Source organism: Coprinopsis cinerea, assembly GCF_000182895.1.
Source record: "Coprinopsis cinerea okayama7#130 chromosome 3 map unlocalized cont3.3, whole genome shotgun sequence".
NCBI lineage: Eukaryota > Fungi > Basidiomycota > Agaricomycetes > Agaricales > Psathyrellaceae > Coprinopsis > Coprinopsis cinerea.
In genome coordinates, this window is record NW_003307542.1 from 494,308 (window position 1) to 517,227 (window position 22,920).

Here is a 22,920-nt window from a genome sequence, read left to right on the forward strand (position 1 = left end):
CAGTATATAAGTTGTGTAGTTGGTCTTGTAGATTCCCCAGCTTGACCTCTCTGTCAATACACTGCTCTACTCGTCGCTCCAACTTATTGCTCAACGTCTCTCATCGCTCCCACTACTCTTATCTCGCTTTCCGTTCATCTTATCTGATCTTTAGTTTGGTTTAGTGTTCGCTCTTCGCGACAGCAACCCCCAAACGAGGACAGTACCGCTTTTTGAGTGACTCACATCTCCAATATGATACACACGGTGTCTCAGAGCGTAGGACTGCTGTCATTCCAGTCCTGCTTGGACCCAACCTCGCGAGAGCTCAGTCGAACAATACTGAAAAGGAAGATTGGTCCCGTGATGCCCTTACATTATTCAAACCTTGGCGATCTCCGTATGATCTCAAGAGTGCAGGGACATCGTGGACAGATGCCATGGAGCAGGTTCAAGCTACGCTGTCGCCCCAGGACAAACAGCGTCTCGAGAACATGTCCCTCTTGGCAGAAGGGAGAGAGTCCCGTGCCAGTTTCCCTCGTCAAACGAAAACTGATGACCTCAGAGATTGGGATGGGCTGCCCGAGGGTGTCGACGACACAGAAAGCACACCTGTTTCTCGCAATGTCTTTGACTGTGTAGTGAATGACGCATCGGAATTCGACAATCAGTACAATGAGCCCCTGGAGCCGCTTCTGAATGTCGACGTCATTAATGCGTTTGCACGCTGTTATTACTCAGATTCGCAAGGCATGAAACTCACCAAGTCTGACAGTGTTGTACCGAAGACAGAGCTGCTCCTTGCTAATGCGCGAACTGCCTACGTGAAACTCACTGCACCACACACAGATCACTATCAGGAGTCTGTGGACACTGATTTCAACGGAGACCTCATTGCCATAACGCAAGCGACTCAGCAAGAACTTCCCAGTGTCTCGACCGAGCGCCTTGCTAATGGTATCACAAACTTTACGGTTGATGATTCAGTGTCAGAAACAACCATTGCCAATGGACGCAGATCAATTCCTCACCATGTGATAGAGGAAATGAACATGGGGAATAATAGAGAGCAACGGCGAGCCTTCTCAATTATTGCGGACCATATCCTTGATGGTGGACCCCAACTTTTAATGTACGTCGGCGGCATGGGTGGCACAGGGAAATCCCATGTAATACGTGCGGTGGTCATGCTCCTTGAGCGGCTAGGACGGCGCCATGAGCTGCTCATTGGCGCGCCAACCGGAATTGCAGCAACATTAATTGGGGGGACAACATTGCATTCATTGATTTTAGCAAATCCTGGGAGGAAGGGTGAAGGAACGGCCAATGAGCGGTTGACAAGAATATGGGCGAACATTCGTTACCTGATCGTTGACGAAGTTTCTATGGTTGGGGCGCAGTTCCTAGCAGAGATGTCGAGCAAAATACGTATAGCCAAGGGGAACGATCCCCAAGCAAGAACACGGCCCTTTGGAGGCGTCAGTGTCATATTCACGGGAGATTTCTGTCAACTCACCCCTCCCAGGCAAACAAGCCTCTTTTCGCACTCGCTGGTGCGTGATCCCTCATTCCTGCAGTCCCGGGACAACGATGGGATCGACAGCCTGGCCGGGGCGTATCTGTGGCGCTTGGTGGGAACTGTTGTCATTCTTACATCCAACCAACGACAAAAGACTGACCCCACATTTGCTCGTGCCCTGGAGCTCATACGGATGCGGCGATGCTATGACAGTCTCGGCCATTCCGAGATCATCAACGAAACACCCATCTACGAATATCTTCGAAATCGTGAACTTGTCAGAGTCGCTCGGGAGAATCCAGAGTCGCTGAGGGCATTTTTGGATGCGCCCGTGATAGTTGGGAGTAAGCTACTGCAGGATGCCTTGAATGCGAAGCTTGTCAAGTTTAATGCTGATCGTCAAAAGGAAGAAGTGTGCCTATACCACTCACTGGACTCATCGCACAGACAACCCATCGCGCACGAACCGCTCCGAACGCAGCTTTGGAATTTGAGTTCACGCAAAAACAGCGAAAGCCTTGGGAAGCTGCCTCTATTTGTGGGGATGAAGGTCATGATCACCGAAAATGTATCAATTACGCATAAGGCGGTGAATGGCGCCGAAGGAACCGTCGTCCAAATCGTTTACTCGGAGAACAAAGAAGGACTCCGATTCGCCGAGGTAGTCTATGTCCAGATACCGGGAAGCGGTATCCAGCTTCACACCCTACCTCCCGAAACACTGCCCTTGTTTCCCACTTCAACGACTATAAAACATCACATAAAATCCGCGACTTTAGCTGCTCGGTCCTTCACCAGAAAGCAAGTCCCGCTCGTACCTGCATACAGCTACACCGACTACAAGAGTCAGGGCAGGTCTTTGTCCCGAGCAATTGTTGATATTTCAACGGCGAGAGGGCAAGGGGTATACGTGATGCTGTCCAGGGTCAAGTGGCTGGAAGGTCTTCTGATTCTACGTTCCTTTCCGGCATCAAAGATTTTCGAGTCAATGTCAGGGGAATTGAGATCAGAGCTAAATCGACTCACCATCCTGGACGTAGCGACAGAGGCAGCGTACCAGTCCAGGCAAAATCCAGGTAACTGCTACGAAGTTCTATCCCATTCTCCCGATGATCTGATTATGTTGCCAGATCATAGCAAATAGAGTGTTTCGTCGACCTTGAGAAAAAGTGTTGGTTTTGTACCCTTCAAGTTAGTTAATGACAGTGTAATACGTGTATAACTTGATGATAGACACTTACCTGGAGATATGAATGGTTCGGTTTGCGAACAGTTGGCAAAGGTTGGTTCAGCGTTGTTCGCTCGACGTCTATTTGTATGTAATTGTTAGGATGGAAAACTATTGCGCCGCTCGTCGGATGGCACCTCTGATCATGAATCAGGGTCCGCGAGAGCCAGCGAGGGGAGTCGGGACGGTGTCCAGGTCTGCCCGCCAGGGCCATTACTTTGAATTCATGGCAAACGCCGGGCCGTGAGTTGCCAAATAAGCGCCCATGCCAGCATTGGGCGGGCACTGTAGCAAGACGAGGCTCGATGAGAGCTGCTCGCTATGGAGTACCAATCGAGGACTTTTCTTCCTGACCATCATCTAGTGTAGCAGGTCATCCATAACCCTGTTAAATTTACTGGGAGGACACGCGTCTCATTTCGGACGCGCCTCGTGTCGAGACTAACGGGCCCATCAGGGACAAGTTGTGGACGTGGAGTATTTGACGAGGTATCCGAGCCCTCATCTTGGAACTGAGCGAGGATTGCAGATAAGAATAGTACATGAATCAAAGTGCATTAGACAACCAAAGCAATGGACAGCGCGAGAGCAATAACGTATGATACCTTCCAACGCCAGCCTGCGAATCTACCTGTTTCTTGCTTCGGTGTCTGATAGAACAAACATCCAAGTCGCTTTTCAGGCTTTAACGATTACTGTTAAAATTATGATGCGACATGGTAGTGCAAATAAATTGGATGGCCGCAAGTATGAATGACCATTTCTTCTTTTTTCTTCTTTCCGACTGCCCTGTTCGAGTACTACCTGGACTACTTCTTAAAGCCACACCGACTCGGGATCTTAAAAGGCAATCTAGAATGTTTGTCAGCGTTTGTGCTCGCGGAGTTGAACCAAGTCTGCATGTTTCCATTGTTTCTCTCTTACCATCGGACCGCACACACCAACTTCCCAACGCTGATTCGAATTTATCGAAATGACGCCAAATCCGCTGGATCTATTCGCTAGTATTCGAATCCATGGCCTTGTCTCTTCGCAGGAAGGGGAGCGGCTCAGCATTGAACTGGACCGCTCCGTCTCGTTCCCAATCCCTGTGTGGCACGATCCTGACCAGAGACCCAAAGACCCCGAGGGAGATGTCTCCGCGCGACCGCTTTCAACGGCAGATTTCTTAAATCTAGAGCTGGAAGCATGCATCTCTGCCCCCCACAAGCCGATTAGCAGCCATTCCAATCCTCTCGCACTTGGGTATGGGCGGAGTGGAGACGTTTACCCACTCGAAGTTGTCGCCATTCGCCAGCTTCCACAGTCCCTTTTCCAGAGCCGCGTGCACCATGTCGACATCGAAGCCCTGAAGAAGTCCCTACCCCCACTTTGCATGAAAGTGGCCAGACCCACGTACGCACGTTCCGTGGCCCGTGAAGCTTGGTTTTACGAACGACTGGACAAAGAGGAACTTATGGGCGCCGTTTCACCGAGCTGCTACGGGCTATTCCACACCAAGGTTACCTCCAACCTGTCTATCTTGCTCCCCCCAGACTACGATGAAGTAGTCGAGGAACAATATGAAAGAAACCCGGACGGCACATCGGTGATGTCTGAAGACGAGTCCGACAGATTTATGGACGATCCTTTCGCAAGCCACAAGTCATCTCCTTGGCTCTCATTCCGAGAATCGAAAGATTCTCCGACCATCACTGCTCTCATCCTCGAACGAGTCGGGGAGAGAATGACGATGGAAGAATACGCGATGGACGAGAACAGGTGCGTCGGAATTCTTTTCCCATTCAATGCATTTTGCTGGCTTACCGGATCCACTGGCAGAAACGACATAAACTCCATCTACCAGGAGGACTTGAGGTACGCCTTGATCCGTCATCGCGATGGAAGGCTTCCTAATGTTCTGCGGGCCCCTCCAACCGCTCGAATCTGCCCTATCCACAATCGCGCGCACCGTTGGTTTCTGGTCGATTATGAGCGCTCTCTACTAGTAACCATGAGGGAAGAGGAAGAGTTGTACTATCAGTATACATCCTTATCATCCTGGGTGCATTGTGGGGGACGAGACATCCCTTATGGCGCATGAGTAGACCGGAATACCCGTCTGGAAACCTAGCATACAGTACTACCGTTACCTTACATATGGAAATGAATACGTATGGGCCCAGCCGACCCCATCCTCGAGCGTTTGTGGTGTATTGTCGAGAGTATGACCTTGTCATAGATGATTGGATCCTGCGCAGATCTAGAGCTGTTTCCTTGTGACTTAATACTGAGCTTGAGGAGAACCTCGAGCATCTACGAAACAGCGACTTCGAAGATGACGAGCGCTTAATCGTAAATATCACTCATGCCGCGACTATTCCGTGTTCCTACGGGCATCCCATCCGCCTCATCCAAGAGAACTTCAGGCCTGAGAAAACACACATACGCCAGTCTGACTACGGGAGACTATACCCACACCGACATGGGCATCAACGAACCTTCCGCGAGGAGACTCCGAACTAGCTTGTGTGTGCTAGTAAACTACACTCTGAGAGACCTATTTTAAATTTCTATGAAAGTACCTTACTTGCTCCCTGCTACAAAGGAGACCCTGGTAAATGGCTGCATTGCCTTAACCATACCCCTGTGGTGAAGGTCCCATTCCTTCAAGGGAGGATAGGACGAACGATCGAAACTGAGCCTCAGGCCATACTTTGGATCCTCCCAGCCGGGTGTCATCTTCCAAAACGGTGGATTGAATTCTCCTCTTTGGACGACAACTCTGAAGTGCTTGGTCTCTAAACTGCTGGCTCTCAGAGTTTTATCACCTCCTATCCAGATACCTGTATTTCAAGTCCAGACAGGGCGTGAAAGTGGTTGGACTAAGCGCTAGCTTCAAACACACTGTAAGGCACGTGTTGTAAGGACAGAATACACACAAAGCCTCAAGTAGCGTTACAACAACAACGTCAAAGAAAAGTAGTGAGAAAACGAGTGGAGAAGAACGAATGTCATACATAATGATAAAGTTAATGAATGCAATAAGGGGAATTCATCTCCGAGAGCACTTATGCGCTCTTCAATGCAGCCTCGAACTTTAGTCTAGGCGATAGCGGTCCCATCTCAAGAACCTCCAACTCCGAATCTGGGTAAACATCTGCTTCTGTGTGCGACAATTCCAGGTGGGCGGTATCCTCAAGAGGGGAGAACTTCGCTGTCGCCAGCGAAGCAAAGTCTTCATCGTCGTCAAGCATGGGCGAGATCCGTGTGTCCACCAAGAGTTTCGGCAAAGAGGGGACCCCATGGCTAACTCCCCTCGCATCCCCTCGGGATCCAAAGTCCAGCGCTGGCCTACTCGGAGACCTGATTCGCACACACCCCGGACTCCATTCGTCCTCGTCGCAACAGTTCCACATGGTGATGGTCTGAACTGACTTGAACGTAGCCCCCTCCGGGGAACGTGTGAAGAACTCGTATGCATCTTCCTTTAGATGGCCTGAGGAGAGTCTGTTAGCCGGTCTCTAGTGACATCCACGGGCGCGGAGGGACTAACCGGGGTGGTAAATCGTCTCTTCGAAGGAAGGATCATGTCCTGAGGTATCCGTATCTCTGGAACGCTTGCTATCCGAAGAGGCAGATGAGGAGGCAGGTAAACTGGACGAAGCCGAGCGTTTTCGACCGCGCGAGTGTCTCGATTTCTTGCTTCTGGTCCTGGCTTTAGGTGTCGCCTCAGGCTCCTCCATCACCGCGTCCGATCGTCCATTGAAGGACGTGCTTGGCCCACCCTCATGTCTCAGCGTTGGCTTACGAGGTGTCGTCGGTGTCGTTGGAGGTGTTTGCAGAGGGGGATGAAGCGGTAAGGAAGGGGAACGCGGTGAACAATCGATATCGACCCTCGCAAGTTCCCTGTGGACTGCGCGTTGAAACTGAGGGTTGCGCTCAGCAACCTTCAGGATCACTTCGCGTAGTTTGTGGTCAGGGATGGCATCGAGGGACAACCGAAAAGTAGCCGGTATTCCCCCGTGGAGAGTAAGCGATGCTGGGCGGCGACGTCGACCTGTGCTTCCCTCGTTGTCGCTGGAAGCAGGCGTGCTGGGTGGATAGGGAGAGTTGGACCTCGAGTCATCATACTCGGAATTGTAGTAGTCGGCATACACGAGCGCTGCAGACATCGTGGACCAGTCCGTTCCGAGCTTGAGCCTGGTCAAGAACCAGGTAACGAGAGTGGTGGACGGTGAGGGGTGACGAGTTTTCGCCTTTTAGGTGGAGAGATGGCTATCTATATATGCCCAACGCTGGGTCCTTTTTGTTCGCCCATTCTATAGCACGCGATACAGCGATCAAGGACTTCGTCGAACTCCGGCAGCCCAATCCAGAGCGGTGGCGTCTAGCCAAGTGCAGATACATCGGTGCCCCGGGCCCTATGCACGAGCGCCTACAAAAGAACCGGCAGAGTGGAATCAATCCCGCTGAGCTATACTGTTTTCGTGACACAATCAAGACACAATTGAGTGAGAGGCGGAGGAGATGAAAGTTCTGATGTCGCCGGAAACAGAATTGATGACGCCCGAAATCAACCAGGCTAACAATAGGCGTTCTGAGACAAGCGGATGCCCACATGAGGTAGGCTCGAAGAAGTTGCTGTCAAATGCTCCTGCCGTGCTGAAGGTCTCTGGAGATACTACTGGTGAATAATAGGCTTTCTAGTGATTTTCAAATAACCGGCTACCAAACCTGAAGAAGTCGCCTTTTGCGAGAATGGTTGGAAAAACTGAAGATCCCATGAACCCCACTCTTTTGTCAGAGTCTGCACAGTGAATTCGCCCAGGATTTCCGGGAACAGAGTAGAAGATGGTCGTGTGCCAGGTTCGCCGACGCGGTATGCCTGTTGTTCGGGAGAACATAATGGTCGTTCACAACGGCAACCACAATGCACAAGGCGTTTTAGGACTTTTTCCATGCGCTCTTGGTGCTGGTTCGGGAGCCCGAATTAGCCCAGGGAATGTTCACAGCGGCAACGGTGGGCGGCTTCATTTCCGCTGTGTATGGGTATGGGCATCCAGCCACTGACGCCATTATGTCAACCGACGTTTGTGCCACTGCCCACACCAGGGAACACCAAAGGAATGGGAAAGAAGGGGATGGGCAACGACGAGGCAAAGGAAGATATCCAAAGTTGAAAGTGTCCTGTGCTGGGATCGAACCCAGGCCAAAGACTGCTTTGTCACTGCCACGTTCGAGACACACACGATCATGCCACCACCGCGCGACGCGCCACGTCAATAAAAGGGGCGCGTTTCGACCAGACCTTTCAAGAAGAAATCCCCGAATCTCTCAGAACTCGGAGGCAAAATGTCCAGACAGCCGTACCATGGGTCTACACGAGCGCTTGTCATTGCCTTTGACGTTGGCACGACGTTCAGCGGTGTATCTTACAGGTAAATTGAACCCGACTTCTGCCAGCAAATTCGGTAACGCTCAAAAACCCTTGTCATGTAGCGTGTTGGATCCCGGAGCTGTGCCAGAAATACGAACAGTCACCAGGTCAGCCTCACTACCTAAAAAGCAACATCGTGCACTCATAAGTGCCCAGATTTCCGTCTCAGGATCAAGTAGGAGGGGATTCGAAGATCCCCACAATCGTTTACTATGATAGAGAAGATAAGGTCGTGGCAGTCGGTGCCGAAGCGGTTCGGGAAGGTATTCAAGGCGTAGCAGAGGAGGGTGGGTGGGTCAAGGCAGAATGGTGCGTCCTTGACTGGAACTAGATCGAGCTATAATTAATACTATCCCGGAACCGTAGGTTCAAGCTGCACCTGCGGCCCGCTCAGATGGCTGCTGGCCTCGCAGACCAGGAGTCACAACTTCCATGTCTCCCTCCGAACAAGACCGCTGTCCAAATCTTCGCCGATTTTCTGAGATACCTGCGTGACTGCACGAAGCAGTATATCCAGGAAACGGAGGCGAACGGAGAGTCCCTGTGGGAATCCCTAGAAGGCAGCATCCACTATGTCATTACGCACCCCAACGGCTGGGAGGGCTATCAGCAGTCACAACTCCGGAGCTCAGCGGTATTAGCCGGCCTAATTCCCGAGTCTGAGGAGGGCAATTCACGGGTTTCATTTGTGACGGAGGGAGAGGCCAGTCTCCACTTCTGTGTGCTAAACGGTTTGGCAGAAACCGTGACGACGGTACGTTGACGAGGTCCACACGAGTTTTTTCTACTAAACCTTGCCGCTCAGGATGGAAACGCCATTCTAATAGTGGACGCTGGAGGTGGGACGATCGATCTAAGTGCTTACCGCCATGTAGCGGAGAAGCAAGAATTTGAAGAGACCATTGCTCCTCAATGTACGTTATCTTTGACCTGCCTCTCAATCCTAATCTCGTTTTAACTTCCTCGTAGGCTACTTCCAAGGATCTGTCTTTGTGACCACTCGAGCGCAAGAGCACCTGAAAAGTGGGTATCGATGTTGATACGTTCCTCTCGTTACTTATGAGATGCGTAGGTCTCCTTGAGGGTTCCAAGTTTGCTGATGACGTCGAACATATTGTCCAGCGCTTCGACAAAAGAACGAAGCTGGCGTTCCGTGACGACACTCAAGTCCAGTTCATCCAATTTGGCTCGGTCCGGGAGAATGACCCGTCGTTGGACATCCGCTCAGGTCAGCTAAAGCTGAAAGGGTAAGCTCTCTTCGAGAGATGAGTTGAAGAGGCCGATCTAATCCGACCTTCCATTGCAGATCTACAGTCGCCGAATTCTTCGAGCCTTCAATTTCTTGCATTCAGGCTGCCATTGGTAAGGCATGTACTGAGTCCCAGCATCCCATCTCGGTAGGTCTCTCTCTATAGTGTCCCAACTCATCCAACTAACGAGATCTACCAGACCGTTATCCTGGTTGGTGGGTTTGCAGCCAGCGATTGGCTGTACATGAAACTTGAGGAGCGATTGAAGGAGAAGGGTCTTAAACTATGGAGACCCGATCGACATGTGTCAGTCTCCTCCACTTTTCATACAATGATATCCTTCAACTGACCCATCGTCTGAAGCAACAAAGCCGTATCCGATGGAGGTGTCTCGTTCTATCTCGACAATCTCGTCAAGGCCCGGGTCTCGAAGGCTATGTACGGCGTGACTTGCTACGTCACATACAACCCCAAGAATCCCGAACACGAACAGCGGAAGGACAAAATCGAAGTTCACGAGACGACAGGAGAAACGATTCTATGGGACGCCTTCGATACCATCCTACCCAAGGTCAGTTCTCCAGAATTATGGAGTCAGCCATCATTCCTAATCTTAGATTTGTAGAATCAACGCGTCACCGAAACGCAAGAATTCAGACGAGGATACTCCTTCATCTTCAAGACCCAAGAGGAGAAGGTCGAGCTGAAAGAAGAGATCATCCGGTACGATGGAACACTGGACAAACCGCTGTGGATTGAGAAGGATTCGAGTAAGAACTGGCCGTCTTTCCGCCTTCACTTGAGCTCAAGCTTTATTCGCAGGTGATTTCGTGAATGTTTGCTCAGTCGTCGCGGAGGTTGTTGCGCCTGAATACAAGAAACAAGTCAATCCCTCGACCTCTGAGCCTTATTGGGAACTGGACATCGACATCGTCGTTCTGTTTGGGTTGACCGAGCTGAAGGCCCAAGTTTGCTGGAAGGAGAATGTACGTCCTCAATTTCTAGTCTGGTGTTACTGGATCATCGCTCAATATGTACTCATGTTTCCAAAGGGTATCGAACAAAGGTCAGTGAAAACGAGACTACCAGATAACGACGATCGTTGACTTTCCTTCTTTCCCTCTACAGGAGTCCGGCCACCATTATCTTCCACGAGCAATGAGATACTTCATCCGTCCGGAACGGTGTCGATTGTAGGCCTATGTATGTACTTCTGCTGCGCATTGTATGTACCCTTCAGCTGTAATCTCTGTCACCTCCGAGTCGCCAAATGTAACACCCACGTGTACTGTGACACTGTCACGCGACAACTCATTTAAGGATCGACACGCGTTCTCAACGAGGACGCTGTAAGGGCACATCCACAACTACGATTTCCAGTAACTGTGGAGGAAACCTTCTCGTCTTAGCCACCCAAAAGATTTCTCGAACCTCTTTCCTCCAGAGTCGTGATATTACCAGTAGCCATGCTGAAAGAGCCCTACGCAGGATCCACGCGCAAGCTGGTCTTGGCCTTTGACGTTGGAACAACTTTCAGCGGCGTCTCTTACAGGTACACGCCAGCAATTGCATAAACGTCGACAGACCCTAAATGTGTTTACAGTGTCCTAGATCCAGGAGAAGTCCCTGTTATACACACAGTCACCAGGTTGGTCGGCACAGCGAGGTTCAATCGCCGCTCATTTCTATTTGTAGATTTCCCTGTCAAGAACAAGTCGGCGGCGACTCCAAGATTCCAACGATCATCTACTATGATGAGGACGATAAGGTCGTTGCTGCCGGTGCTGAAGCCATCCGTGAAGGTATAGAGGCTATCGCAGAGGATGAAGGCTGGACTAAGGCTGAGTGGCACGTATCATCCCAGGGCTTGATTACTTCCCCTAAGCTGACCATTTCCCGCCTGTTTCAACAGGTTCAAACTCCACATCCGCCCTCGTCGCATGGCGGCTACACTTCAAAACGTACCCCAAATCCCATCTCTTCCTCCCAACCGGACTGCTGTCCAAGTCTTTTCAGATTTTTTACGATATCTTTACGAGTGCACGAAACGTTATATCCAAGAGACAGAAGTGAATGGTCGTACCCTCTGGGAGTCGCTCGAGGGTAGTATTCATTTCGTCCTCACCCATCCCAACGGATGGGAAGGCTATCAGCAATCGCAGCTGCGCCGTGCATCTGTGCTGGCCCAACTGATCCCGGACACCACAGAAGGGCACGACCGAGTCTCTTTCGTCACAGAGGGTGAAGCGAGTCTTCATTTTTGCCTTCTTAGCGGCTTGGAGGAAAGATTGAAAAAGGTTTGGACAGCGTCGGTGCATGATCTCTGCACGTCAGCTTACTCGGTTCTCTGCAGAGCGATAAAGGCGTTCTGATTATCGATGCCGGCGGTGGTACCATCGACCTCAGCGCTTATCGATATCGGGCCGAGAAGGAATCCTTTGAGGAAATCGCTGCCTCACGATGTAATCTATTCTCCTTTCGACGGGTCTAAAAAGACACCTGACAGCACCTTCTCAGGTCTCTTTCAGGGATCTGTTTTTGTTACGGCGCGCGCGAAGCAATATCTTCAGGGTAAGTACGCTCGATGGAAACAGATGATCACAATCTGACAAATTTGGCATGCAGATTTCCTAAAGGAATCACAGTTTGCTGAGGACCTTGACGACATCGTGCGTGGGTTCGACAAGAGGGCAAAACACACGTTCCGGGATGAGAATCAGACGCAGTTCATCAAAGTGGGGATGCCGAGGGTACACGAGCCACTGCTGAACATTCGCTCAGGACAGCTCAAACTGCAAGGGTACCCGCTTTTTCCTAACTAGTTGATTGGCACTCTGACCAAAGTTCCTTTAGATCGACGATGGCCAAATTCTTCCAGCCGTCCATTATGGCTCTTACAAGTACAATTGAGGACTTGCTTGCCACTTCGAACTACCCCATCACCGTAAGTACTCTAGCCAGAGAGGCTAGTGGGTCGCGGGAATTGACGTACACCGAATTTCAAGGCAGCCGTCCTGGTCGGCGGGTTTGCAGCCAGCGATTGGTTGTACAGAAAGCTCGAACAAAGATTGAGCAACGAAGGGATTGAACTTTGGAGGCCTGACAGACACACGTAAGTTCCACTAGGCCTCAGTGTCGATGAAACATCAAGCTAAACCTTTCGTCAAAGGAACAAAGCGGTTTCGAATGGCGGCGTCTCGTTCCACCTAAACAGTGTTGTCAAAGCGCGGATTTCTAGGGCAGCGTATGGTGCCAGATTGTTTGTGGAATACTGCAATGGTCTGGCAGAACACCGACAACTGGAGCACTTGGTCATTCAACACCCGATCTCAGGAATAAAAGGCATACCAGAGCTATTCGACACAATATTGAAGAGGGTAACGGTCATTTGATACAAGAGCTCTGTACAATCAAGGTACTGACGCGAGTCCGACAGAACGTCCAGGTTTACGAGACGCAAGAGTTTCGAAGAACATACCATCTGACTCATGTCAAGTCACAAGGACCTTTGAATAGAAAGACATCCGAAACTATAGTCCGATACACTGGCACCTCAGAACTACCGCTTTGGCGGGAGGCACCGGATCCTGGTAACAGCCTATCACTGAGTGTGTATTTCGATGTGCGGCTGACCTTATGTTCTCTGACAGAGGCATACTCTACTGTATGCAGGATTGAAGCGGACCTTTCCGCGGTCATACCCCAGAAACGTTATAATTCGGTTACCCTGGAGCCCTACACGACGCGGAAGTACCACATAGTCATCCTCTTCGGACGCACCGAACTGAAAGCTCAATTCGCCTGGACGGAAAATGTAAGTACCCATCACGATTCAAAGAGATTGATCAGAATGACGCTAACCGCCTGGCAGGGGGTCGAAAAAAGGTACGTCGCCAGGACCATGCACTGCATCTCTGCGTAACTGAGAGAAACTGGGTCGACAGGACTCCAGCGCAAATCATTTACGAGCCCGACGACGAGACTAGTCCATCACCAGAGTTACCTGGACCGGGCTTGAACTAGTTGGAGGGTTTCATCCGCCACATGCCAACTCGCTTGAAGTTCTGCTATCTCTAAAGTTTTGGTCACATCCTATGTTTACCATCAAAAGGAATATATGGCGTTCGATAATGTACACGGTACTTATACTAATGTATGCTGAAATTCATGAATACGTCTCTCCTCAATCGTCGGCGAGTCTATCCACTTCCCGTGATAAAGCCCGTCAACCCAGCACCACCGTGTCTTCCACCGCCACTCTCGCACAATATGAAATTATCATCCTCTTTGTGTGTACTGAGCTGAAAGCTCAATTATGTTGGAAGGACAATGCAGGTCTTTCTCTTCGAATTCCGAGTCCGTCGTACGATGACGGACACCAGCACCAGAAGTGTGCTATGAAGAGCAAGAAAAGTATCGTAAATTCGCTACTAATGTACAGAGATTATCCCGTCAAGATGACTTCTCGTATCCCGTCAACCACTTCCCGTGAACAAGCCTACCAACCCAACACCTCCTCCACCTCCACCTCCACCTCCACTCTCCCCACCCTTCCTCCTCCTGCTCTTAGGCGGCGGCGGAGGCTCAATCGCCTCCCTCACCGTCTTCTCCAGCACCACCTTGGGCTGCGACAGCACTTCCAAAACTTTCCCCACCTCCGCCTGACCCTTCTTAACCATGACCTTAACCAACCCCATCCCACTCGTCGCAACAACCTTCTCCGGATTCGCCTCCACCGCACCCTTCCCACCACCGCTCTTCACAGCCGCCCGCTCATCACCATACGCATCCTCCATCGTCGCCGGATCAAACGCACGCTCATGCTCAACAACCATAACCGCCAAATCCGCCGACGTCACGTCCTCACCCGTCGCCTTCCGGACGTCTTGGACGATCTTGAAGATCGAGTGGAGCCGTTTCTCGAATTGGTCGATCTCGGTTTGGCTGGGTACGGCCCACCCGGCGACGTGCATGATGGATTGGACGTTGCGGAGGAGGTATTGGGTCCATTCAGAGGTGCTATACTTGATGTGGCTTAGGGTCAGGGAGCGCCATCGACCAGCGACGGCTTGGTCCTCTGTCACGAAAAGGAAAAAGAATGAGAAAAGGGATCCGATCAGGGTTTATGAGAACTCGCACCGTTGGATCGGATGTCCTCATAGATATCAGCAATGATACGAGACGTATCTCTATCCCTCGACCTCGGACCTGGCTTCCACATGTCACAAATCCTAGCACACCACGCAGTGAGCGCACTCTGTATAACGATCTGCACCAACAGCGGGTTGTTCGGTTGCTGAGGAGGCTTGAGACTTTCTTCCGCCAGGATGCTAGTGAGATGGGCGCCCAAAAGCTCCTTCGCGCTCTCGTGACCCTGTTCAATGGCCTTCCTGCGCACCTCGATCCGATCCACGCCTTCTTCATACACCTCGTACGCGAGGGTCTCGCCGAGCAGACAGGCGGCTTGGAAGATCTCCTCGTTGAGCGTCGCGACCTTTTGGACGACGTCGCTTGTAGAGAGAGAATCCGCTTTGGTCAAGAAGACTTGCGCCCCCTTGAGTTCCTTGCCGCGAACTTCTGAGAGGTTGACCGCATCGCTGAGTTGCTGCTTGATGTTCGCCAGCTCGTTTCTCTGCCCGTGTACTTCCTGCTGAAGGAAGTGAATGTGTCGTTGAGAGTCGGTGTATGCTCTTTCGAGTTCGCGGGCTTGATGATACGTCTGGCGGTGATGATGTTGCTCTCGTTCTAGAGCCTGCTGACACCTGACAAGCTCCTTATGCATTTGCTTAAGCTCTCTCTCGAGGTCTTGACTTTTGGCCCTGTATTTCTCTTCCTTGGTTGCATAGTTGCTGCTGCTGGTACCCACGACCGCCGACCACAGTCTTCCCGCAGCGGTAACCGGAGGCTCGGGGCGTCGGTGGTGCGCATCTGGCATCGGGGTATCCGACTCCACATCTGAATGCTCCAGGCGTTTTTGGTGCTGGAGGGCCCGTGCCTTGGCCTTCGATTCGGCATCCTCTTCCTCTTGGAGCTCGATAGCGATAGCACGGTCTGTAGCTTCTTGGATAGTGATGGTATCGGGATCTTGGTGTTGACGCGCCTCCTCGTAGTCCATTTCAGTGTCAGAATCGGACTCTGAGAATTCGTCGGTCTCTGCGGTCGACATTATCAAGATGTGTTAAGAGTTGAAAGAGAGAGGACGACATACTGGTTTCCATGGAGGAGTCGCCTTGGGCAGATCTAGGGTCCATTACGGGAGGTGCAGGCGCGGATTTCTTTCCTTCTGGGTGAGGGAGTCAGCATGGCTATGGCGGAGATGCCAAGGGTAGTGTACCTGAGCGGGAGGCGTCTTGGAGATCACCAGCCCTTCTGGATCTGCCGCTTGTGTGGTCATGCTCTGGACGGGTATCATTGAGGTCGACGATGGTGCTGTGGGGTGCTGGAAGATTCATTTTAGCACCGCGCCACAGAGGATGTAGAGACGACTTACGTTCGTCCTTGGTCCTCCTGGATTTCGCTGGGAAACGAAAGGGTTAGCGTCAGAGATGATTCGCGGTACAACGCAACGTACCCGGACTCTTTGAACGCTCGCGATGGGGTTTATCAGGGTCGCGCGAGCCTAGAGACTGAACTGAGCATCGACTCGTAGAGAGAGGCTGTCCTCGTTCCTGGACAGCGTTCAGAGCGCCAGTGTCCGGTGCATTTCCCGCATGCGGCAATGGCTTCTCTTAAGGTCCACCGATGAGAAGAGATAACGGCAGCGACGCAAGACTGCTCACCGCTGCGTCGATCGCGGCCCTCCTTGCCCTTGCTATCGGCTTCCTTCTTCAACGATGGCGGGTGCTCAGGATAGTTCCCGACCTTCAAGTCGCCCCTGCCAAAGTTGTATGCCTGTGACGATACCGGAGGGGTGTTCCTGTCGTTCTCTCTCATCTGGGGTATCGCTGAATCGTCTGCGGCGGTCCTTCGCGACGTCGTTCTGTCCATCCTCTGATCCCTGTGACTCTCGGCGTCGCTTCCTCTTCTCGGTCTTGACCTCGATGCGGTCGATGCATTTGACGACATTGTAGCGCTGGAGGCAAGGTATAGGTTCCTTATAAAGGACTGGGAACAAAGTGATAAGATGACAGGGAATGCTGTGTCGAAGCTGTTGTCTGCGGCCAGCCATCAGCGAGGGCACACCTCATGTCCGACCGTATAGGGATAAGCCACTGTGTTTTCGCAAAGCTCCATGGGTGGTCGTAAATTGAGATAGGGGCATTCCCTTGCCTGCCACGCGCGCTTACGGGGAGCCCAGCCCTCGCATGGCACCAAGCATGCACAAGCCCCACGATATGGCCCGTGCGAGGTTCTGGCCCGTGTGAGAACCCTCGCACGGACCAAGTAAATCTGCTTGCATATGCTTGCGGATATTTGTTGGCCAAATAGCAAGGAAAACATATAAAATGGGTCGAAAATCCTTAACTTTTTCCTCATACTTACCTTGGGAGCGTAGTCCCCTTCACGTACTTGGGGCTACGGGTGATTGAGGCTCCCCATTGCACGGCGACCTTGTCCTCAGGGAGAATTGGTCACTTGTATAGGGTATCCCCCTATGCACTCCCCAAATATTTTCCGGTCCTGCTACGGCCACTCTGGCTGGGCAGGCTCTTTTTTTTTGGCCCTTTCGTTCTCCTAACCCTAACCTTAAATTCGCTTTAAATAGTAAACCAACCCCTGTATGCTACGATGCAATACAATCACTTTGCGATAAAACTTGAATGCGACGTTGGGATTTGACAACAAAGTGTAAGGCTCTTGGGATGTCCACCAAATGCTGACCCTGGTACGGTGATTCTGAACACGAAGAACATGTTTGACGGCCTTGCAGCATCGGGTCGAGGCAATACCTTGCTTTTCCATTGATGCATCAGGAAAAGGTCGAGAGCAGTGTACACTGGATTGGCGCACATGGATAGCAAGTATAGCACGCGTATGGAGGACAATCAAGAATCAACACTCAAACTATGGGCCTATTCTACAGCGTTGCCCCAAACAAACTTGTATACAAAGAACGCCTTCGTAGAACGGTAGGGTGAATAACCAGCTCATCCGATAACCCGCCTAACGTCGATTTCTTCAGACCCAGCCCCAACGTCGCTGCAACGATGTCCCCGACATGAGTAGCCGCTGGGTGGTCGGGGTAACCGTCTTGAAAGTACCGAGGGTCGAACGGGATCCCTGGACTGACAATGGCGAGCTCAAGGTCAAGTCCAGGTTCGACGACCAGCTCGCCAAGGGCTCGCCTAAGGCTTCGAACAGAGGTGAGCAACGCTTTCGACATCTCTCCCAATGACTGCTCAGTTTGGGTGTATCGAAGACCTAGCATATCCAAGACACTGTATATGGCCGCCGACAGGTTCTCAGTCCATTGGCGGGACGACAATTTGATTTGTGCGCGTGTGAGGCTTCGCCAACGGGCCGCTACGATAGGACCCTCTGATCGACGGTCAGTGAATATATGCGCGAATAAGAGTTCAATTGAACTTACCGACAGTTCTCAGCTTACGGTAAACAGTCAGAAGAGCGTCCCCAGAATTGCGAGTATGATCTAGATCCAGATTCCATGAATGGACACTATATGCGCACCAACTAGTAAGGCCCGCTTGCAGTAGCACCTTGCAGAGAGTCTGACACTGAGAGGAAACTAACGTAGGCTTCAGGGAAGGAAGCGCCGCTGTCAACTGGTCGCCCAGTAGTGCCCTCGCAAGAGAGCTGTCGGGCTTGGTCAATGACCCGTCCGGGCTTTGCTCGACTGCCACTGAAAGTTCAGAGGTAAGATCGCGTATCCGAGCGTTGAGTTCATGGACCATCGAGGTGATATCTTCGCGTTCTTGTGGAGGATAGTGGATCCTGCCCGACTTCAGTTCTCTTCGAGCAACCTCCAGTTCCTTTGAAGTGAAGGTCAGGCGGTCCTTGAGGCTGGAGAGCTCCGCAGAAAGTCGTCGGTTGACGCTGACAAGGTCCTTGAGGCTCTCCTCACTTCATTTTTGTGACACCGGTCGCAGCAGCTATGCTCAGTCTCCGTTGGTGCCTGCTTGACTGAGACCACGCCGAGTACGCCGCTTGGAATCGCTCTTCGCCTTCCGCCAATTTTTGCCGAAGGGCAGCGACTTTGACGGGAATCCCGAGATATTTTCGCAATGTACCTGTCCCAGCTTCGTCAGCATCAGACAAGCCATCGAACCTCTCCACCCTCTTCTCTTCCTCCATCGATCGTCTTTGTCGTAGTGACCCATTGTTCGCAGCGGGCGCCAGTTCCTTCTGTGTAGCTGCGAGGTCTTCCATCGCCTCTGCGAAATCCTTGCGTGTCGCCTCGAGATCGACCAACAGCTTGTCGTTGAACTCGCGCAGTCGGTTCCGCTCCTCTATTAACACCTGCATCCTCCGGGATGTTTCCTCCAGCTGCAGGTTTTGACGCCGAATTACGCCTCTCTGCTCTCTGACAACCTCCTCTGCATCAGCCAACAGGCGACGGAGGTGAGCTATCTCTTGCGTGTAAAAGACCTTGTCCTCCTGATGCAGCCGCTCTACCTTTTCCAGTTCCAGAGCCAGTGCTGTTATATCGGTACTAGGAGGCCGGGTCCCAGAGAGCTGACTGCCGCGGTCCACAGACGAGTGCGTGTCCTCTTCATAGACTGGGTATATTGTGCTGAGCTTCAATGCTTCGGCGACAGCGGCTTTGGAGGAACGAAAAGCGGAGGGTAAAGTTAGGCTCCTCTAGTACGAGTTAGTTGACTTGATCGCAGGAAGGAAATGCTAGAACACACTTTGTGGAATGAGTGGACTTGCTCCAGGGCTGCTGGAGAAGCTAGCATAGCGATATGCCTTTGAGGTGCGTTGCCGTGGAACGTTAATTCTGGTTGGGGGCCCAACTGATTACCACAGGGATCCCAATCCATCGTTCTTATCCCCTGCACTCGCTACAGCACCAGTAAATGAGAGCACCACATGTCGTCATCGCCATCCTGGTTATGGTCGCCGGCTGGTTGTAATCTTCGAAGCTATTTCGAGTGCTGTGAATGCGATCGTGCTCGTCTGGGCTCATGGGCATTGTCGGAAAGCTTCTGTGAGTTTCAGTATCCGGCGATGGTGGAAGAAAGAAGTGCTGACAACAGCCTCGGAGGGGTGCAGAGTCACAGTTCGCCCGGGATCTGTCGCCTCTTCACAAATTGGCACGGCCTGGTCGATCAACGTATGGAAACGCTGTGTCATTTTCATCGGAACGGTGTCTCTGAGTTACGGGAACGTGGTATAGGCTGAACAGGCGTCCAGAAATTGTAGGCCTGTGTCCTCAACAGTGTCGACACGAAGCAAAGGCAAAATCCCGTCTTGATCCCGCCAATGTCCTGCACCAGCTCTTGGCGTGGGGAACGCTGCAGATCCGAAATTGGCGGCGAGTCTCCTTGGACTCTGCTCCCAAATGCACAACGACGAGATACACCAAACGCCAGCCGACAACCAATAGCGACCCAGTTCACGTCATACCAGAAACCACGCATCGACCATGACACCGCAGGCGTCAATGTATGGACACTGGACCGGGAAAACACGTTGCACCGCCTCGTGCTGCTGGTCTTAAAGAGTCATTGTTTAACGCCCTCCTTTTCGGTTGCCACTCAAAGCATTGTTTCGACCAGAAGATGAAGTTGCCAACGTATCGAGGACTTCGACGGCGACTTGTGCTCGCGTTCGATCTAGGGACGACTTTCAGTGGAGTTTCTTATGCGGTTTTGGACCCGGGACAGACACCCGAGATCAGAGGTGTAACAAGGTATGTCTATACAGCAGAAGTAGCCCGTGAACTTCCCTGATCGTTTTCATTTCTTAGATTCCCTGCCCATGAACAAATTAGCGGAGCATCAAAGATCCCGACGATCATCTACTACGACCAGGAAGGCCAGATCCGAGCTGTTGGTGCTGAGGCGCTGAGGGAGAACACACAAGAAAGAGCAGAGGAAGAAGGATGGTTTAAAGCGGAATGGTGCGTCCATATACAGAGCTTTATAATGTTCGCTTTCGTAACGAGTTATATTTTAGGTTCAAGCTTCACATTCGGCCTCGAGACGGCTCGTCATACGACATTGCAGACAAGATACCACCCTTGCCCCAGGGCAAGTTTGCTGTCACCCTATTTGCGGACTTTCTTCGATACCTCTTTCAATGCACCGAGACTTACATCAAAGAGACCCACGCCAATGGGACGGAGCTCTGGGATTCGCTCAAGGACGATATAGATTTCGTTCTTTCCCATCCGAATGGCTGGGAAGGATATCAACAATCCCAGGTTCGAAGGGCGGCTGTGGCTGCTGGATTTATCCCGGACAACAAGTATGGTCACGACAGAATTTGGTTTGTCACGGAAGGCGAGGCGAGTCTGCATTTCGCCATTCAGAATGGGCTTCCGCAGGGAGTCATGGAGGTGTGTTTGGACTGAATGAGCCCCGCCTCTCAGTACTTAGCGACTTCTTACAGAGCGGGGACGGCGTCATTATCGTCGATGCTGGAGGAGGGACGATCGACATCAGCGCATACCGGAAGCCCAAGTACAGCAAGACTTTTGAGGAAATATCGACCCCTCAGTGTGAGCCCATTCGCAGGCGCGACTAGTCGATGACTTAACATTCATTCAGGCCATTTTCAGGGGTCCGTGTTCGTCAGTATCAACGCGCGGTTATACCTCGACAGTATGTTCCATTGTCCTCTGACGTTCCACTCCGGTTGACCGCGCGCTCTCGTGCACAACGCAGACCTGCTAAAGGAATCGGAGTACCACGAAGACCTCGATCACATCGTCCGCTGTTTCGACAAGACGACCAAGGTCCGGTTTAGCGATGACCAGCAGCCCCAGTACATCAAGTTCGGCTCTACTCGCGACAACGACCTCAACTGCGGGATTCGGTTCGGTCAGTTGAAGCTCGAGGGGTGAGCGCTCTTGTCGTACGCTCGAGTTCGTGATTAACTGGTCCCTAGATCCGATGTTGCGACCTTTTTCGAGCCGTCCATCCGAAGCATCGTTTTATCCATACGGGAAGTCCTCAAGTCTAAATCCTACAAGGTTTCGGTAAGCACTGCTCTCCTATTCTTGACTCCTTTGTTCACCTACCCTCGCTCGCTTTAGCATGTTGTTCTTGTTGGGGGCTTTGGAGCTAGCGAGTGGCTACTTAAGAGGCTCAAGCTGGAGTTTGAGGAGGATAGTCTACAGGTGATGCGCCCTGAGCTCTACGTGTACGCGAAATTCTCTGCCTCACTCGCTCCCTTCAGCTGACGGTCGCGACCTTTACAGAAACAAGGCGGTATCCGACGGCGCTGTTGCCTACTACCTCAGCCACATGGTCACGGCTCGCATTGCGAGATATAGCTATGGGACCTTCCGTAACATCGAATACAAGCCTGGTAATCCTGATCATGAGAAGAGGATTGGGGAACTGCTCGTTCGACCGTCAGGCAGGCGTCTTGTGCCGAACAGCTTTGCTGTGATGTTGGCCAAGGTAAGAGACGCGATTCATTTCTTCGTGAGGCGTTACTAACTCGGTGCTGTAGGGAACGAAGGTCTCGGAAGAGAATGAAGCAAAGGTCTATATGTGGAAAGAGGCGGATTCGCTTGACCAGCTATCGACCGTCTCGTTCGACGTCATCTGCTACAAAGGGAAGATGGAGAATCCTACCTGGAAAGATGAGGACCCATGTACGTCCTTCAAGCTTCACCGCTTGTTTCCGTCCCCCTTCCCGTGCCATTTACCCAACTCCTCACCCTCACAGTGAACTTTAAAAAGTTGTGTCGCGTTGAGGTGGACCTCTCCCATTTGCAGTTGGAACCTCAGACGAAGAAGGATGGGGGAAAGTATTATTTGGCCAAGTACTGGGTGATTTTAAAGTTCAATTCGGCGGAGTTGAAGGCGCAGATGATGTGGTATGAGGGGACGGTGGAGAAGAGGTGAGTGTTTCTTGTTTTTGGTTTCTGTGGAGGTGTGCTTATTGGTGTCGTTCAGGAGTACGGCTAGACTGGTTTTCTATCAGGATACATGAACGTTAGGCTACGATTGTGCGGTGGTGCGATGTTTCATTCAAATCCATTTATTTGCTTCAATGTTGCATTGGTTGCTATCTGGCCTCGTTCTCGATTCAGAGATTGGTTTAAACCTGGTGATTTGCTCAGGCCCTTACGTATCGTGTTTGTCCCTGCACGTGTCTTACCCGTGCTGAAGCACTGTGATCGAATTTCCGATTTCCCACTAACCAGCCTCTGCGTCAGTCATAGAAATACGTACGACGTTGCTGGAGTCACGGATGGTCCATCTGTTTGCAATAGCACCGTCAAGAGTGACCGATTCTCCGAACGAACGCGCCCAGGGGCCTGTGGCTTGGTTCGCCATGTCCTCCAGAACCCAGGATGGTTCTTGGAAGTTGGTCCTCGTTTGTGCCTCATGCCCACCCAAAATGTAACCTGCCAAACGCTGCCAAACTCTGTTGACATGCGGCACAG

At 51.6% G+C, this 22,920-nt stretch overlaps 8 protein-coding genes across 8 annotated transcripts; 5 read left to right on the top strand and 3 right to left on the bottom strand.

Annotated features, from left to right (window-relative positions):
* Positions 1-419: 419 nt before the first annotated feature.
* CC1G_04579 (hypothetical protein) lies at positions 420-2,642 on the top strand (the record flags this gene model as incomplete). Its single annotated transcript, XM_001829838.2, has 1 exon — positions 420-2,642. One exon carries the CDS (start codon positions 420-422, stop codon positions 2,640-2,642), a length of 2,223 nt encoding a protein of 740 aa, XP_001829890.2.
* A 1,057-nt stretch (positions 2,643-3,699) lies between these two features.
* CC1G_04580 (protein kinase subdomain-containing protein PKL/ccin3) lies at positions 3,700-4,809 on the top strand (the record flags this gene model as incomplete). Its single annotated transcript, XM_001829839.2, has 2 exons — positions 3,700-4,487; positions 4,548-4,809. The coding sequence occupies 2 exons, from the start codon at positions 3,700-3,702 to the stop codon at positions 4,807-4,809; spliced, it is 1,050 nt and encodes a 349-aa protein (XP_001829891.2).
* A 967-nt stretch (positions 4,810-5,776) lies between these two features.
* CC1G_04581 (hypothetical protein) lies at positions 5,777-6,880 on the bottom strand (the record flags this gene model as incomplete). The annotated part of the gene is made up of 2 exons (XM_001829840.1): positions 5,777-6,204; positions 6,262-6,880. 2 exons carry the CDS (start codon positions 6,878-6,880, stop codon positions 5,777-5,779), a joined length of 1,047 nt encoding a protein of 348 aa, XP_001829892.1.
* A 1,180-nt stretch (positions 6,881-8,060) lies between these two features.
* On the top strand, positions 8,061-10,557 carry CC1G_14092 (hypothetical protein; the record flags this gene model as incomplete). The annotated part of the gene is made up of 14 exons (XM_002911514.1): positions 8,061-8,146; positions 8,208-8,252; positions 8,302-8,454; positions 8,512-8,899; positions 8,951-9,059; positions 9,115-9,168; positions 9,218-9,392; positions 9,452-9,542; positions 9,595-9,701; positions 9,759-9,966; positions 10,021-10,165; positions 10,218-10,381; positions 10,448-10,461; positions 10,524-10,557. 14 exons carry the CDS (start codon positions 8,061-8,063, stop codon positions 10,555-10,557), a joined length of 1,773 nt encoding a protein of 590 aa, XP_002911560.1.
* A 304-nt stretch (positions 10,558-10,861) lies between these two features.
* On the top strand, positions 10,862-13,418 carry CC1G_14093 (hypothetical protein; the record flags this gene model as incomplete). The annotated part of the gene is made up of 14 exons (XM_002911515.1): positions 10,862-10,947; positions 10,999-11,043; positions 11,091-11,240; positions 11,308-11,692; positions 11,749-11,857; positions 11,913-11,966; positions 12,021-12,195; positions 12,249-12,339; positions 12,401-12,507; positions 12,565-12,772; positions 12,832-12,985; positions 13,046-13,209; positions 13,267-13,280; positions 13,340-13,418. 14 exons carry the CDS (start codon positions 10,862-10,864, stop codon positions 13,416-13,418), a joined length of 1,821 nt encoding a protein of 606 aa, XP_002911561.1.
* Positions 13,419-13,870: 452 nt separating this feature from the next.
* On the bottom strand, positions 13,871-16,328 carry CC1G_04583 (hypothetical protein; the record flags this gene model as incomplete). Its single annotated transcript, XM_001829842.2, has 7 exons — positions 13,871-14,472; positions 14,535-15,548; positions 15,604-15,678; positions 15,730-15,834; positions 15,886-15,912; positions 15,967-16,122; positions 16,175-16,328. 7 exons carry the CDS (start codon positions 16,326-16,328, stop codon positions 13,871-13,873), a joined length of 2,133 nt encoding a protein of 710 aa, XP_001829894.2.
* Positions 16,329-17,412: 1,084 nt separating this feature from the next.
* Positions 17,413-19,336, bottom strand: CC1G_04584 (hypothetical protein; the record flags this gene model as incomplete). The annotated part of the gene is made up of 4 exons (XM_001829843.2): positions 17,413-17,873; positions 17,926-18,356; positions 18,418-19,154; positions 19,205-19,336. 4 exons carry the CDS (start codon positions 19,334-19,336, stop codon positions 17,413-17,415), a joined length of 1,761 nt encoding a protein of 586 aa, XP_001829895.2.
* A 741-nt stretch (positions 19,337-20,077) lies between these two features.
* Positions 20,078-22,463, top strand: CC1G_04585 (hypothetical protein; the record flags this gene model as incomplete). Its single annotated transcript, XM_001829844.1, has 12 exons — positions 20,078-20,208; positions 20,266-20,418; positions 20,475-20,856; positions 20,910-21,018; positions 21,068-21,121; positions 21,185-21,359; positions 21,408-21,498; positions 21,556-21,662; positions 21,721-21,925; positions 21,978-22,122; positions 22,197-22,371; positions 22,427-22,463. 12 exons carry the CDS (start codon positions 20,078-20,080, stop codon positions 22,461-22,463), a joined length of 1,764 nt encoding a protein of 587 aa, XP_001829896.1.
* Positions 22,464-22,920: the final 457 nt, after the last annotated feature.